A 15,813-nucleotide genomic window follows, 5' to 3' on the forward strand; every position below is an offset into this window, starting at 1 on the left:
AACCAACAGAGCAGCAATAAAAAGTAAACTGTATTTTGTTGCCTTATGTTGATTAAAAAAACAGACTCTGTCTTTTGTATCTTAGATAATGAAAGACACTGAGGGCTAAAAAATAAATCAATTTCCAAGAAAATATTTTTTTCTTTCTTTCCATTTAAAATCTAAAATTCTTTTTGTTGACTACAAAGCTGTCAAATTTGATTTTTGGAAGTATCCTCATCACTAGTGGACTTCTCTTCTGTTTTTAAAGGGTCACAGCTAGTGTCAAAATACAAGCTTTTTAGGCACCTCCCATGAGAATTCATTTCTTCCAAAGTGACCATAACATGCAGTCTTCTGGTAAATGGGCTTTTTTAGGTCCAAATCCCTGTGTGTATAACAAAAAGAAGAGAAAATTCTTCATATGAAGATACTTTCTGATAGCTACCATTAAAATCCTGATGTTGACACCCATTTCACACCCTTAGTCAAGCAAGCATAGTATCAACATGCAAGTATACCAGTGAACATGTCCCATGGAGAACCATACCAGTAAAGACAAAATTTAAATGTGAAGTACTTTAGGGCTACAGGATTTGGTGATCTCTGGAGGTCCCATCAAACCCTACTATTCTATGATTCTATGAAATAACCATCAATTCCTACTGTAAAACAAAATATATTTTGTCACAGCAAAGTAACTTAAAATTCTTGGAATGCAAGTTATTTTATTCTATTTGAATTTCATGTGCTATGCAAGGGCCAATGCTCAAAGTAGATGCTGCATATGAAACTTGAAATCTGTATCTTAGAATATATGGCACACTAGTAGATCCATAATACGTATCAACTGTGAAGACTAACGGAATGGGAGGAAGTTCCTTTGGTACTGCATGGAACAATCCCATGCTAGTTCAAGAGGCTGACTCTTACACTCTAGCACCTAACAATTTTGCAGGAAATCATTTCTAAGAGATGATCAGCAGGATATTTTCCTTTTTGTGTATTTCTGTACCTGACAATGACTCCAGGCCGAAGATCAAAGTTTTTGTGCACAATGTCCAGCAGCTCTTTCTCTGTTTTTTGGGAAGTTCCATAAGTGAATAGTGAAATGGACAGTGGATGAGCAACCCCAATAGCATAAGAAACCTATGTCAAGAAAGACACCATCGTTAGCAAATAAACACAGTACCTTGGAGGGAAACAGAATAAAGTATTCATTCTTGAACCATCTCAGAAAAACTAAGACCTCTCCTTCACTTTCCGTATTTCCACAATGTATATTGTATATTTGAAGGGGGAAAAAAAAATAAAAGAGAGAAAACTTTGAAAAGGCTGAGGTCTCTGGAAAACTCTTGCCCATTATCCAGCCAAAACGTGTCCAGAAAAAAAAAAACAATAAATGAAAGGTTGCAGCTTTCACAAGCTGATAGGCTATTAGTGACATTACAGTGGTCTTGAACCAAGCGCATCAAGGTCTTCCTTTTTTCAATCCCAAGCCATTAGCAAGACTGCTTCTACTACAGTGTCTCAGAGGATGTGTATTCAAGGCAAAGCTGAAAAGGAAAAGTCTTTTTGAGAAAAGCGATGTTTATAGCAAACCATACCTGAACCAGAACACGGCGACAGAGCCCAGCTTTCACGAGAGACTTGGCCACCCAACGGGCTGCGTACGCTGCTGATCGGTCCACTTTTGTGTAGTCCTTGCCAGAAAAAGCACCACCTCCATGGGCTCCCCAGCCACCATAAGTATCCACAATGATCTTTCGACCAGTAACACCAGCATCACCCTGAGTCAGTAAAAGAATTTACCCACCTTACAATACATTTTATTGTAAGTCTCACGCATGACTATGCATCCATCAGAAGGCTATAACACCGTGTCAGTATGTTCACCACATATGGATTGCTGTGGGATAGCTGAAGCAATACTTTTTTTCACCAATCCACAACAATGACTATCAAGTGTTCTTTAAAAACAGATTCATAAAACAAGCCATTCATGAATTGTGTTTGATAATCAAGCAAATGGGTTTACACCCAGTTAGCTAGTGCAAGCACTGTCTGCTTCAAAAGTAAATACTTAAGAAAATATGGGAACTTCAGTTTAAAAGTGACTTATTTAACACATCCAAACTAAATACCGAATATTGCTAACAAAATACATACCATATAGGAACAACTGAGAGTTTTTACACTATAGATTAGATAGATAGATAGATAGATAGATAGATAGATAGATAGATAGATAGATAGAGAGATAGATAGATAGATAGATAGATAGATAAAAACAAGTTTCCCTATCATGTGGTCAAAATCTGAAGTTGTGTGAATACTAAATAGCAGGTGTCTTTTTCATATTCATCATCGAAACATATGTCAGTACTGTCTTATACATCATTACATGGAAGCTGGCAACCAGTGTTACCAGTTCAGTAAGATTACTGAGACTCTTACACAAATATGTACTAAAAAAAAACATATTTCCAACCCCCAAATATTTATGTGGAGTAATAGGCAGTTATAGGTAATTGAGAAAGAAGGATTACTTCATCCTAAGAGCAGACACTTATAGAAGAATATTCAAAAATATTAAAAAGAAAGTGCAGATCCACATTGCTCCTCACAAGTACTTGATATTTTCATTTGATCTTGGTTAGCTGATCAGTACCTGACTAATTGTCCGATTCCCTAATTTACTAAATGCTTCCTGCATTTTCCAGCGTAAATGGAACCATAAGCAAAATTGAAATTCAGTCTCCACCTGCAGGCAGGTTTGACATTCTTTGCCTGCAGAATATCATGTCAGTAAAATCCAGTTGCTGGAATGTTTGCAAGGCAAACATAAGCGGAGAGTCAAAGTTTTTTCTTAGAAAGCCTGTGCATATACACAGGAAAACCTTTGGCACTGTTTGTTCCATTCTGCTAAGCAAGCAGCAAGATGTAAATCTGATTTGCAGCTAGCTGAGCTTGTCTAAAGGATCCCATCATCCTGGGTTCTTCTGCTTGTCTCAAACTTTTAATTTCTGATGGCACAGACTGTTGCAGTAAGAACACTTTGTGTGCCATCATGACTTGACCGTGGAAGAGAGGGAAAGGAAGAGAAATGGACAGGTCAAAGGAAAAGGAAACCCTATCCCTCCTTTTAAAGGTGCTGAAAGAGCACATACGCATTTATAAAGTGTGTGGAAGTCACTTTCGCGATGAGCTGTCATGTCCCCAGCATACCAGCAGGTGTTGCTGTTAGGAAAACGGTGATAGCAAAATTATGATTCTGTCACAGCCAGAAGTCAAGGTTCCACCGTGCTCAACAGCAGAAGGTAAAAATCCAAAGTGAAATACGTGTATCTTCCTTAGATTAATTGAACTGGAGATTAAGGCAGCCTTCTATAGCTAGTGTTGTTAAAAACAAAACAATACTCTTACAAAAAGTAATCAGAAGTTCAAGACATGAAAGACAAGGAAAGAAATAGTTATTTTCTAGCTGCCACAATGCTATTGTAAATTTCACAAGACATGACAGCAGTTCTAAGGCTACAGCCACACAGGCAGATTGACCCAGACAAAGTAAACTTATCCCAGGTTTAAAAAGCTGCAGACGTACACTGCAGTGTACCAGTGTTTGCATGTGCTAGCATGCCTAGTCCTACCACAAGAGTAGAAAATATATTTCTGGCTAGCTTACCAAATGTAATATGGTGAATTTGTTTTCAAAAACTAAATTTCAAAAGTCCTCATCCTACAGACCGTGGAAGTTCTGCCTGACTTCTGTGAGCACAGGATCAAATTATAAATCCCAGCTCCTGTATTACATAGATAAGTCAAAAGCAAGATTTATTTTGTCATCAGGGGATGATTTTTAGAACAGATGAACACCTTCAGATCTTACCAGTATCAGTAAAAACAATGTGATATACACAGATCTGAAAAATAGGTTCACTGTAAGGTAACTAACCTTCTCTTGACCACTTCTCTGTCAGGTGTGATTTTCAGCAGAAAGGATTCCGTGTCTTAGGGCTATACTCAAGAGTGTTTGAGGAAACCCAGAGCTGGGCTGTACATTGCAGTGTAAGATTCAGCTCAACTTGCCTGCCTAGGCATAACACATGTGTAATATAAGCATACCCTCAAAGGTTACATTAGCATACAGCACATGAAACTCTAGGTGCTTCTCCCACATAAAACTGCAGTTGAAACTTCCAGCAGGCAACTTGCTTCTTACACTTTAGACACGGAAAAAAGCTGAGCATTTGTTTTAAGACACACCCAATGTCAAAGGCAAGCTGAAAAGCCCACCAAAATAACACAGCACAAACCTGAGGACCTCCAATAACAAAACGCCCACTAGGTTGAAGGTGATAAATAGTTTTCTCATCCAAGTATTTTGCAGGGACAACAGCCTGGATCACACGATCCCGCAAGGTTCTGCGCATGTTCTCCAGCGAAATGGTTTCATCGTGCTGCACAGATATCACAATGGTGTGAACACGCACCGGGATGACTGCTCCATTCTGCTGGATATACTGAACAGTGACCTGAACAGAGCACAAAGAAGGAAGACAAAAAAATATTCCTGTAAGATTTATTACTGGTCTACATCAAACACCATGCCATGCTATTCCAAGAATAAAACTGCACCAAAACACCAATGATGACATTATAATGTTCACTGCTCTAGATGTTGCTGAAGTTGCTGAAATATAAGAAATGAAGCCTATGTTCTCATTCTTCATTTTTGCTGTGCTGAGTAGAAAAAACAACAAAAAGGCTCAGTACCGACAGTCTGATTTACTATGAAATTGTCCAAAGTTCTTCAGTTGAGATTTCCAGTGAAACTCCCAAGCCTCAAAAATTTACGCTCTCAGTGCATCTTCAAAAATGCCATACCAAATCTCTTAAGTACAAATAAATTCTTTGGATCTCCTGTCACCTTTTTAACAAACACTTTGGTCTGAAAAGTTAAATGTTTCCTTCACTGGTAAGTAATTAAGAAGCACTCTGATGTAAGCTAACCATTTTCACAGTCAAGAAGACATTATCATAAGCAGTGGAAATGCTTTGCCTGTTAATTACAGGTTATGCATGTGCTACTTGCAGGTTATTCTGACATGCTGAACACCATTAATTGCAGTCTTTAAGGTTATTTAAGAGTTCTGTAAAGAAAAAGTGTCAGTTGTCCACTATTTGAACTGTCCATATTTACCTGTGTCTTAGAGTCTGGTCTCAGCCATGGAAGTTCTCCACTACGCCTCAGCTCTGCTAACCTGGCATTCAGTTTATGAGCAAGAATAATTGTTAAAGGCATGCATTCTTCTGTCTCATCTGTTGCATAACCAAACATCAAACCCTACAGAAGGAGAAGATATACTTTAATTATTGTTAAAAGCATCACAAAGGCAACAAGATTTCATCTGCAGCAAAGAGTAAACAGTACCCTCAGGTTTACTTTCTACTATTTCACACTACATTGCAAGAAGCCTAAACTCAGATCAGGCTCCAACATGTTACATTGTAATGAGAAACAAACCATGTTCCTAGAATTTTTCCACTGAAAGGATGGAGGATTACACATTGAGATGGAAACCCAAGCAAAACTGGAGACATTTTTGTTGAAAAAATCAGGTTCTTTCACAGAAAAACAAAGAAACCAAAGCCACAAAACAAAACAAAACCAAAAAAAAACAACAACCAAAAAAAAAACCAAACTGTTGGAGCAACACAATTTTAGGACTGTTGTGTCCTAGGAAAGGTGCTATCGTTAGCCTGGAAGGGTAGCAGAGGTTTTTGTGTCTAAATACAGACACATTTATACTGCCACTCACATCTGAAATGTCAGTGGAATAGGATGTACCCAACAGTTTAAGGCACCTGCCTCTGATATCCAATGCCACACACTTCTAGTCACAGCTTCTACTGTTTTTCAGTCATGTTCCCTGGATCATATTATCATTTGTTAAATACAGTTAGCACCATTTTATTTCTCCTCATCCAGTGTATGCAAAACAAACAAAAAAACCCCAAAACAGCAAAAAAAACGAAGATATGAAGGTACTTTTTTGATACAATGGGAAGGGAGGCCATCAAGATGCCAAAGTAAGTTAGATACCTTTCATCTTATGTAGCATTATGTTCCCCTGACAGCATAAAAGCATTTTATTTTAGTTCTTAGGGGTTTATTTGAACAAGATTAGCTTGGCTTCTGAACTCCGATATCTCCAGTCATGGTTCTCGACAACATTGTTATAAGCTAGATACTACTACTAGTGATAGCTACTGTAAATGTTAACCTCGCTCATACTGGCAACAGTCAGATTACAGAGCTTTTACAGTTAGCATCTTTCTCTTAAGAACATACTACAATCATCTACAGAAGCTTGGACAGAATTAAGGGGAACGCCTACTACAATAGATGCCTCTGGGAAATAAGAGAGATCTGAAAGTACTCAGGCTTATTTGCCTTCATTGCACCAATGCTGAAGATAGTTGAAATAACTTGATTTTTGCTTTGCAAGATCTCAAAAGCTCTGTGAAAGTGAAGAGATCCTTTGTTTATTCCCACTTACACAAGTCTGACCGTAAGATGAATGGTCTAATGAATCTAAAGCTACTCCACAGAAATGAGCAAAATACCTGTGCTATGTTCAAAAAGGTATGTCCTCAGCTACCACAAATCACCTGAATTCTCCTGACCTGCATGGAGTGCTATAACAAGCATTGGGCAAAAGACTGCCCTCAAAGAACTTCCAACTATTCTAATTAAAATAGGGTTTTTATTCTGGAAACCATCACATGGGTTTTGATTTAGAAAATAGAGCAATATAATGGGGTAAACTTTTTCCATTGAAATAGCTTTGATGTTTTAGATGTGGTATTATGTCTACCTGATCTCCAGCACCAACATCCTCTTCATTCCTGTGTAGGTGAACACCTTGGGCAATATCTGGTGATTGCTGTTCCAGTGCCACTAAAACATTACAGGTTTTGTAGTCAAAGCCTATTTGGAAAAATGAGTTGTCTGTCATAATTAAGGAAAAAACCATGGCACTATATGACAAATTTTTCATTCTGAAGGATATTAGATTCAGAATTCAAATCCTAGCTGCTATTTTTAGCCCTTTCTTATTTTTTACAATACAGCACTTGAAACCTTTTTTTGGGAAGGGGTGGGGTGTGTAGGGCTGCTGTGACTGCTTGTTTGCTCTTGCATTGACACCCTGTGTGAATTGTTAACTAAAGAAAACTGGTAAAAAAAAAAATGAGCCTTGCCCAAATAAGTCATATTAAAAATCTCTACATAAATTCCTAGGAGCTGATGTTTCAGCAACTGAAGGCTCTACTCTCTATTATTTGTAATACATGTAAAGCAGTGTCTATACCTAAATCTCTCATGGGATTTTGTGTGACAGCCACAGAATAAAAAATAGATTCAAGTCTCAGAGCGTATCTGGGAGTGGGAATTTACTTTACATTACTTTCAAAGACCAAAAGGAAGGTTTTAAAAATAAATTGAAAGACTTACAGGAGATAGTGGCAAAATTTTCCACCTGATCCTAGGTATATTAGTAGTGAATTGCTTCTCTCCAAATCCAACCTTTCCTAGAGCTGTAGCTGCTGACCAAACTCATGTTCACCCAATACAGCATATATATACAGATTCATACAACATATATATATACACACACATATGATCCACTTGAAGAATCCACTCTACCTTCTTTTAAGTAGGCTATTGAAGAGAAGAATATTATTTTGCTGTGTGCAATTGTTTATTTTAGTTTTTTGTTTTATTTTTGCACATAAATTGTGTTTTACTGGGTCTCTGGATCTCCCTTTATCATCTTTGGCAGTTAGGATAAAAAGGAGATTTATGACTTGCTAGATCTGCCAGCATTTTCTGAAGGCACTATTCTTATGTGATGGTGAAGGTAACCTGAAGATGTGCTGCTAGAATATTCTACCACTACAATCTCCCTATAAAATCAATACCAATTAAAGGACTGCAGGAAACAATTTTTTAAAGTGAAAGCTCTTAAAAGATATACTTCACTAAAACAGTGTTCTTGGCATATTTGTAATGTATAGATATGTGGTAAATCAGAAAGAGAAATATATGTGGAATATAAAGCATTTTGTCCTTTTTTAAAATTATTACTGTTTGTACATTACACAAACTAGATATGGACAGCAAACTCCTCAGTGTAGGGGGAGTTGTTCAGAGCTGACAGAGCATCTTACAGTGAGAATCTGCTTTACACCTGGGAATTCCAGATGCTACCACAGTACAAATATACAATGGTACAACAAAATGAATCAATCAGCTTGCCAAACAAATAACCGAAATTCAAGTTCTTGCAAGTTTGGAGGAGTGGTAGATTCTGTGGTTCATGTTGCAGTTAACTATTCTGGCCTAATACCACAGTAGATTCTGCTTCTTCCTTTTAAGTTTTAACTAGTATATGATGCTCGTTCTACTTACTGGGATAAAGCCAGAAAGTTTATCAGGTAGCACCATGTAAGGCAGCTCTCACAAAGGATGTTCACTTTTTATCAGGCTTGCTAAAGTCTCTATATGAAAATGGTAACAGACCTGTTTTGCAGGTGCCTATTGTTTGCTCTCAGGGATTTAATAAGTCACTCCACCAACCTTTAGCGGAATCGTCATAGCCAATATGTCTAATTGCATCTCGGACAACTCGTTGATAATCCACAATAGCACGAGATGTGATTTCCCCACAGAGCAACACCATTCCTGTCTTGCATACTGTCTCTGTAAAGAGAGATGAAAACAGGATTACAACAGTGGAATAAACCAGCCCAATAAGACAAATAACTATGTTTTCAACTATGGTGATTTTGAGAGCTCTACTGGGTATGAGTTCTTTCTACACATATTTTTAGCAGTATTAATTCCTTATACAACAAAGTATTTTCATATCCACCATGCTTTAAAAGTAAGGAAAAGACTAATTTACAAATTGGAAAGTCAAAACACTGAGCATGATTCAGTGATATGCACAGTTTTTAGGGAAATACAGCATTAACCTGTGATTTCTAAATCCACTTTATCACCCTAAGATACCTACTGAGGCTAAACAAAACTCATCACTGATCAGGTACTTCAAAAATTTGCATCCAGTCCCAGGAGGAGGAATCTGAATATGGTGCTTAGTTACATAATACATTAATTCTGGTGGTGACCTTAGAGTTCATGATACAACTCTTTCTGAAAACATTTCTGAAAGCAAGCAGTCTTGAGGACTTGGGCTGATTAAACAGTACTTTATTAAATGTAGTAAATTAACTTCACAATAAAACATTCAAATAATCTTTCAAAACTCCACTGTAATGAAGTCCCATCTGTTTCTCCTAGGAAATTCAGTCCATGCACAAAATTAACTATCCCAACCTTCTACAACCTACTTAGGCTTCCGTCTTTTAAAAAACTTTTACTGTTTCTTCTCATCTCTCCTCCTCTTGAAGACTGTTATTCTTATGTAATTATTTGAGAGTAAAAGGAGTGAGCAAATGATAGCATCAAGCTCTTTGCAAACATCATAATTAAAGAACAGTGACTGGGTGAAGACTTACAGCAAAACAGCAAACAACTTACCACAAGCAACCTTGGCATTTGGATCCTGTTTGAGATGGGCGTCTAGTACAGCATCGCTGATTTGATCACAGATTTTATCTGCAAGACATCAAAGCTGTGATTCAAAACCATAGCACTCTATACAAAATACTGACTCAATCACCTTGAATTGATGGGTGTTTTCAAGGAAGGAATTCTTTCATTGCTTATTATCATCACATATTACTGGAGTATTTAAGCCAGCTAAATAGAAAGATATATGAAACATCCTGCAAGCAAAGTCAGTAGATAGAATGGGGAATTTACTTACTGACTATAGCTTTACCTGTAGTTTTCTGCACTTCAACCAGTATGTTACGCACAGATTTACCTGACAGGCTAAGAGGCTTTTCCCCCAGCCTTCTCTTTCTCTAACACCACACAGCAATTACAGATGCCCTTCACATCAGTAGGATTCTAACGAGAATGTATTCCACCATTAGCTTCCATCTGCTCAGAAAAAAGTTAGAATGTAGATGACCAACACTGCTCATAAAGACTGTTTAGATTAGTACAGATAATGAACAGCTCAGAGTCAAGTGAGCATTTCAAGTTTGCCTCTTCCCACTGCTTACTACTAGTCTGAAATACCTCCTCCCAATAATCACCACAAACCACCCTAAGGCAGGGGTGTGATTAAGCACACACAAGAAGGGGTTATGAACCCCCTGAAATTTGCCAGAGGTAAATCTTGAGTACATCTTCAGTTACATCCCGAATACAAAGGCTTTACTTCAGATTTATCATAATATTTTCTTTTTCTTTCTTTCTTTTCTAAATTTTTTAATAAATATTGAATCTTAATTAAATAATGTAGCTAATCTAATGAGCACAAAAGGGCAGCACCCATAACACTGCCCTCCACTACTATTGAAAGAGTATTTTTTCTCATATATTTTAATCTTATTTTTCTTTTTAAAAGCTTAGTATTGTATATTATGTTTAGATGTTGCCATAACATGGCAAAATAATCTCCTGCCTTGCAACACAATACATTGGAAAGCAATGTTTTGTAAGAGTATGGCATTAGAGACTTCTAACACATTTAACCTCAAGTTAAAATAAATTCTCATTCATTTCATGAGTGTGCATTAAGCTGAGGGACAAATCAAAGACTGAAGTACTAATGTGATTCTAGCACTCTTATCTCTCATATTAACCACTTCAACACAAAAAGCAAGAATACAAGAGAATTAGCAAACATAGGCTGCATTGGAACTTTCAGCCTTGCAAGAAATGTACACCTGAACAAAAAGCATAGTCCACATTTACAGAGGAGGAGGACAAACAGTCATCCACAGAAAGGAAATTATCTCCATACAATAGCATTGACTGCACAGAAATACTGTATTTTGGTGGTAGTATTCCAAAGATCATATTAAGATGCTATGGGAAGGTTTAGCAGAGACTGAGAAGAATGCCCCCAAATCAGAAAAGTCTGTCTTACAGGATGAAATCAATCAAGGACAAACTAGTTTTGAAAGGCTGAAGGAAAGGCAACCTACCAAAAAAATCCTTATAGGCACTGGAATCACAGCCTCTAAGAACCTAAAAAAACTGAAAAAAAGGTTTTTGTCTTATGGAAAATAATGTAACTACAGTTGATAACTGAAAGTTAAAGACATTTGTCCATTATTTACTTCATTTTTTGTTCCTTCTTTTTTGGAAACAGGGAACACATAAGGGACCACCTCTGGTGATGGAATAGGTAAGAATTCAATCTATGCTTACCTTTATGTAGTGAATTACTATCCAATACAATAAATACTGAAAAAAGGGTGTCTTGACTAAGCAGGAAAGTATTAGAGATCCATGAATTCTTTTCATGAAATCGAATCATCCCACAGATAGATTTATGGCAGAGCTGTTAAACAGCTCTTGCTAACTAATAAAGGAATGAATGAGTCCAGGGGACTCATTTGGATGCCCAGCTGTCGAAATACGAAGTAAACGTTCAGCAACAAAGCGAGTTCAAATAATTTGGAGCTTCACAGTTTTCCAGATAGTTGGAAACAACTTTGTTACATGAATCTTGACTATGCAAGAGCCTACCACAAGGTGAGACATCTGCAAGTTCTAAGGAACTAAGAACTCAGTTTCATGGCTTCACCACACGTACACATACAAAACTCTATGAACTGCAGCAACCACTGAAAATTTAGCTCAATAAAGCTCTGCCCTTTGAAGCACCACCACAAGCAGGTACAACCACACTTCTGGCTTTGATGGTATAGTAAATACAATATACATTGCACATTTCAAGAGATGAGGTTGCTTTTCTTAAAAACCTATGATCATCAAAATCAAAATTGGTATTTCTAATGACACATTATTTATATCAACAGGAAAAATGATTTCAAAATAAATGTTAAATTATATATTCAAAATACAATAAACTAAGCAATTTTCAGTTTTCTGGTAAAAAGATAGTCAAGAAGCACAGATACTTATTTTAAGCCTTCATCAAAAATAAGCTTTCTACCAAAAACGTTTCACTAGAAAGAATTCAAGTAATTGAATTGTGGCATATTACAGCTTTCCTGTTTAAAAGACTCTTAAGGAGTGTTAATTGGTAAGTGCAGTGGTACTTCAATACCACTTTAAATACCTTGTACATCTGTTCTTTTTGGTCAATGCACAATTTAGTGATTATGTATATTAAGTATGTACAATGTTAGAAATTGTTAAGTATATGGAATGTTAGTTGTAAGACACAAGCATCAACTTGCTGGTAAGATCTGCATTTCCTATGGGATTTTTGTTTCTTTTGTAACTTTTTTTATGTGATTATCTGTTGTGTTGTGGTGTGGTGGGCTGAAATTCCCCTCCCACATTGACAATAACCAGGCTAACTCAGTTTGAAAGCAAATGAAGCTGAAGAAAAGTTAAAGGCACAGCCTTAAAACTACTACATTATCCAGAAGATAAACATAAGGTTTTAATATGGATGAAGATCTGATACTTACTGGAAAAATGAATGACATTCTGTTTGCAGGCAATTCTACCTGAAGTCACACCAGACAGGTGAAGGAATTAATCTTAAGTAGTTTGGCACCTATAAGACATTGTGGGTCAGAGAGACACACCATGCCTTTCAAAACACAGTGAACCCATTGTGCAGCACAGACAGATGCTACTGGACCCAGCAAAATGGAGTAGTAGGAAAATCAGATACCTAAAAAAAAAATCTTTCCCTTCCCCATGCTGCTATCTATATCTTTATTATATTGAAATGAAGAAGTCATGTGTAAGTATTCAGAGGGTTTGGATTTTACCTTATTAAATGCCAAGATTAACGATGTGGAAGGAAGTCCCGGATTTTATAACCAAGTGATTTTGAAGAATGTGGAATGGGACACTAGGATAAACAGAGTCTTCTATAAAGTTTTAGGGAAGCATAGGTAATACCTATATGTTAACTATTTCCAGTTATTAATTGCTTGTATGGAACCTGAGATTCTTAGTGACGCACAACTCTTAGGCATTGCACAGGTGTAAGACAGTCCTTCATATACCCAAATAAATAACCATGTAATTTCTCCTGCTTTATTAAGAAGGTCTCCATTAATGCATTCAGTCCTCTGATAATATAATCAGAACAACACAAATTTCCTCCAGACAAAGATCTGGTTTAGGATCTTTACTTCACATAATGCCCTCTAGCAAAATTGCACTATCACATACAGAAGAGAAACAGTCAAGAACACGCAAATTATCCATTTGATATCAAACAGGAACTCAAAAATCACAATAAAATTCTAGTGCTACTGATAATGTCAGAAGCCTAAGTACAGCCTCAGACACTGGGCCCCATTTGATGTAATAGTGAAGATTTTCCTAGGTGATAAAAACCTAATGGTACATCTACTCCTCTGGTATAAAACCAGAGACAGGGAAAAGGGAGATTGGTCAGAACATGAGTGATCAGTTTGCTCAGGAACTAGAGGTATTACTATGTCAAATCAAGAGCTATTGCTGGGCTGAGTTCAGGAATAAGAATTTGCAGGACGTCTCAGAGTTACTTACTGTCAACCTGTCCTCTCTTGATCTGGAAAAATCTGTATCTTTCCCTTGTCATAGGTATTTGGGTTTTCAGTACCCTAAATAAAGACCCATAAGCATCACAGTCTTGAAATTGTCTAAGTATCAGTTTTCCACTACAATAAGCCTCTGGGCTTGTCACTTTGCATCTCACAGTACCCAGAGATCTGACACCCTCTGCCAGATGAGAGACTGTACACAACTCTAACAAGTGGTAACACTGTTTCTTAAAGGTCTATTCTATTTTAGTGTAGCAGGAAAAGAACACTCACGGAGGGTAAAGAAGGCCTGCTATAGACCAAGAGAGGGAATGTGAATGAAAACTGATAAAACTAGGCAAAATTCTAAATCAGGAGACAAGACAAAAGAAAATTTGTAAAGGAAGCCCCAGGGGGGGTAAAAAGAATGATTACAGAAGCATAAATTGTCACCTGTCATCTTTGGAAATACCATCATCAATTTAAAACTACCATATCATATAATGTTATGTTTCCTGTGAAACTACATTGCACTACAGAGCTGCTGGATGTAATTATATACATAAATTGGAGGTGGGACCTATGTCCCAAGGACTGAATGTGGTTGTCATTTTCTAACTGTGTTACATCAGAAATAACCCCAGCTATCTTAACCTGATGTAGCTACCTTGACATCAACAGAGAGGTAATTAATTGTGTCAGCCAGGGATTTGATCTGCAGTAATAAATTAATATTGTAGAAGACTATGAGAATTATAGACACAAAATTCTCACTGTTGACGTTTTTATTTTCTGCTATGTCATTCCACTTGTTTATGATTTACTTACAAAACGTGAGTACAGACCTGAAAATGCCTTTTCATAGCAAAAGGTAGAGGACACCAAATCAGCTTCTAAAATACACATAGTTTTCAGGACATCAAACAGTCTGTTGTCCTCACCTGGGGAAACACTTGCTATTGACATAAGGTCCATGTTTATGGCCGATGAACATTTGTTAACAATAAAATGGAACTAAGCTCTACTGACCATACATAAAGTTTAGCAAGTAACTCTCCACTATTTGCTCAAGCAATTCCATATATTGCATCAGATTATGGAATGGGGCGGGGGGAAACCAGCAACTTTGTCATGTACAGCTGCTCGGGCCACTGATTTTTAAAGCTTTAAAATAGCCTGCTTATAGATATTCCTGGTTTGGGTGACACTTTTAGGGCATAGTATATATGCAGGACAGTTTCACAGTGCCCACAAAGATGGGGAACTTGAGAAGCAAGCTATTCATTCTTATCCATATGTAAAACTCGAGTCTATCAGAAGCATAGTAGCATCCCCAAGGTAATACTGAAAAATATACAGATGAAAAGGAACAAACAGCATAAACCCCACTGCCCTGCTCCGTTTAATACACACCCTGCAAGAGCATCTAAACTCCTGTTGGTAGCACCCTAGTTACACCAGTTCTATAGTCTATATGGAGAAGGTCCAACAGAAACAAAGTAAAATAGCACCCTGTTATAAATAACTTCTACAGTAACACTAATAGCATATTAATTCTTCTTCAGGCTTTTAAAACTATTTAAATGAAAATATTTATTTTATGCATTTGCCAGAGCTGGTTTCTTACCTGGATGTCCTTCTCCCACCGATTCTGATGTAAACATGAATGCCCCTTCATCATCCAGCGTGTAATCGCATAAACCATCCACTGGCCCATTCATGATTGTGGTGCTTTCCCTGATGAATTATTATAAACAGTGGTTGAAGAGTTCTACCTTCAGTACCTTCTCTTTAAGAAGAAGGCTCTATATCAGCAGGATTATTGCTGTCTTACTCTAACTTATTGCCTCTTACTCTAACTTGAATGTCAGTGTGTGAAATCAGCATGTGCTTGCATCTGTGTACGCACACAGGAGTATGTAGGTGCCTGAAGTCTGTATCCCTACCCAGCCTGATCTGTCAGTCCCTGAGCTGCTCCTATATATGGAAAAGTGAAAGTGCCTAGATAATCATGTGAGGAAAATGGAAGAGCCCATTTCTTAGCAGGGGAGTTACTTCATTTTAAGATGTTTCACCAATTAACTCAGTTCTTGTAAACATTCTGGATTCAACCCGTGAAAAACTGGTTGTCGTAGCAACTCAGCTGACCATGAAGTAACACAGCAGCGCTAGTAACAGCTCCAGTCA

At 37.2% G+C, this 15,813-nt stretch overlaps 1 protein-coding gene across 1 annotated transcript; it reads right to left on the minus strand.

Moving 5' to 3' along the window:
• Nucleotides 1-264: 264 nt before the first annotated feature.
• On the minus strand, nt 265-15,347 carry MAT1A (methionine adenosyltransferase 1A). Its single transcript, XM_054382644.1, has 9 exons — nt 15,254-15,347; nt 9,590-9,667; nt 8,624-8,746; nt 6,861-6,973; nt 5,183-5,326; nt 4,296-4,514; nt 1,587-1,769; nt 995-1,128; nt 265-367 (listed from the first exon to the last, which is right to left on the minus strand). Exons 1-9 carry the CDS (start codon nt 15,345-15,347, stop codon nt 265-267), a joined length of 1,191 nt encoding a protein of 396 aa, XP_054238619.1.
• Nucleotides 15,348-15,813: the final 466 nt, after the last annotated feature.

This window comes from Indicator indicator, chromosome 7, assembly GCF_027791375.1.
Source record: "Indicator indicator isolate 239-I01 chromosome 7, UM_Iind_1.1, whole genome shotgun sequence".
In the NCBI taxonomy this organism is placed as follows: Eukaryota; Metazoa; Chordata; class Aves; order Piciformes; family Indicatoridae; genus Indicator; species Indicator indicator.

Coding starts and splice junctions, on each gene's coding strand:
- MAT1A (XM_054382644.1), bottom strand. CDS start 15,347: ATGAATGGGCCAGTGGATGGTTTATGCGATTACACGCTGGATGATGAA. Junction 6,974..8,623: donor CTATGACGATTCCGCTAAAG/GTTGGTGGAGTG, acceptor TTTTCCAAATAG/GCTTTGACTACAAAACCTGT. Junction 5,327..6,860: donor ATGTTGGTGCTGGAGATCAG/GTAGACATAATA, acceptor CTCCTTCTGTAG/GGTTTGATGTTTGGTTATGC.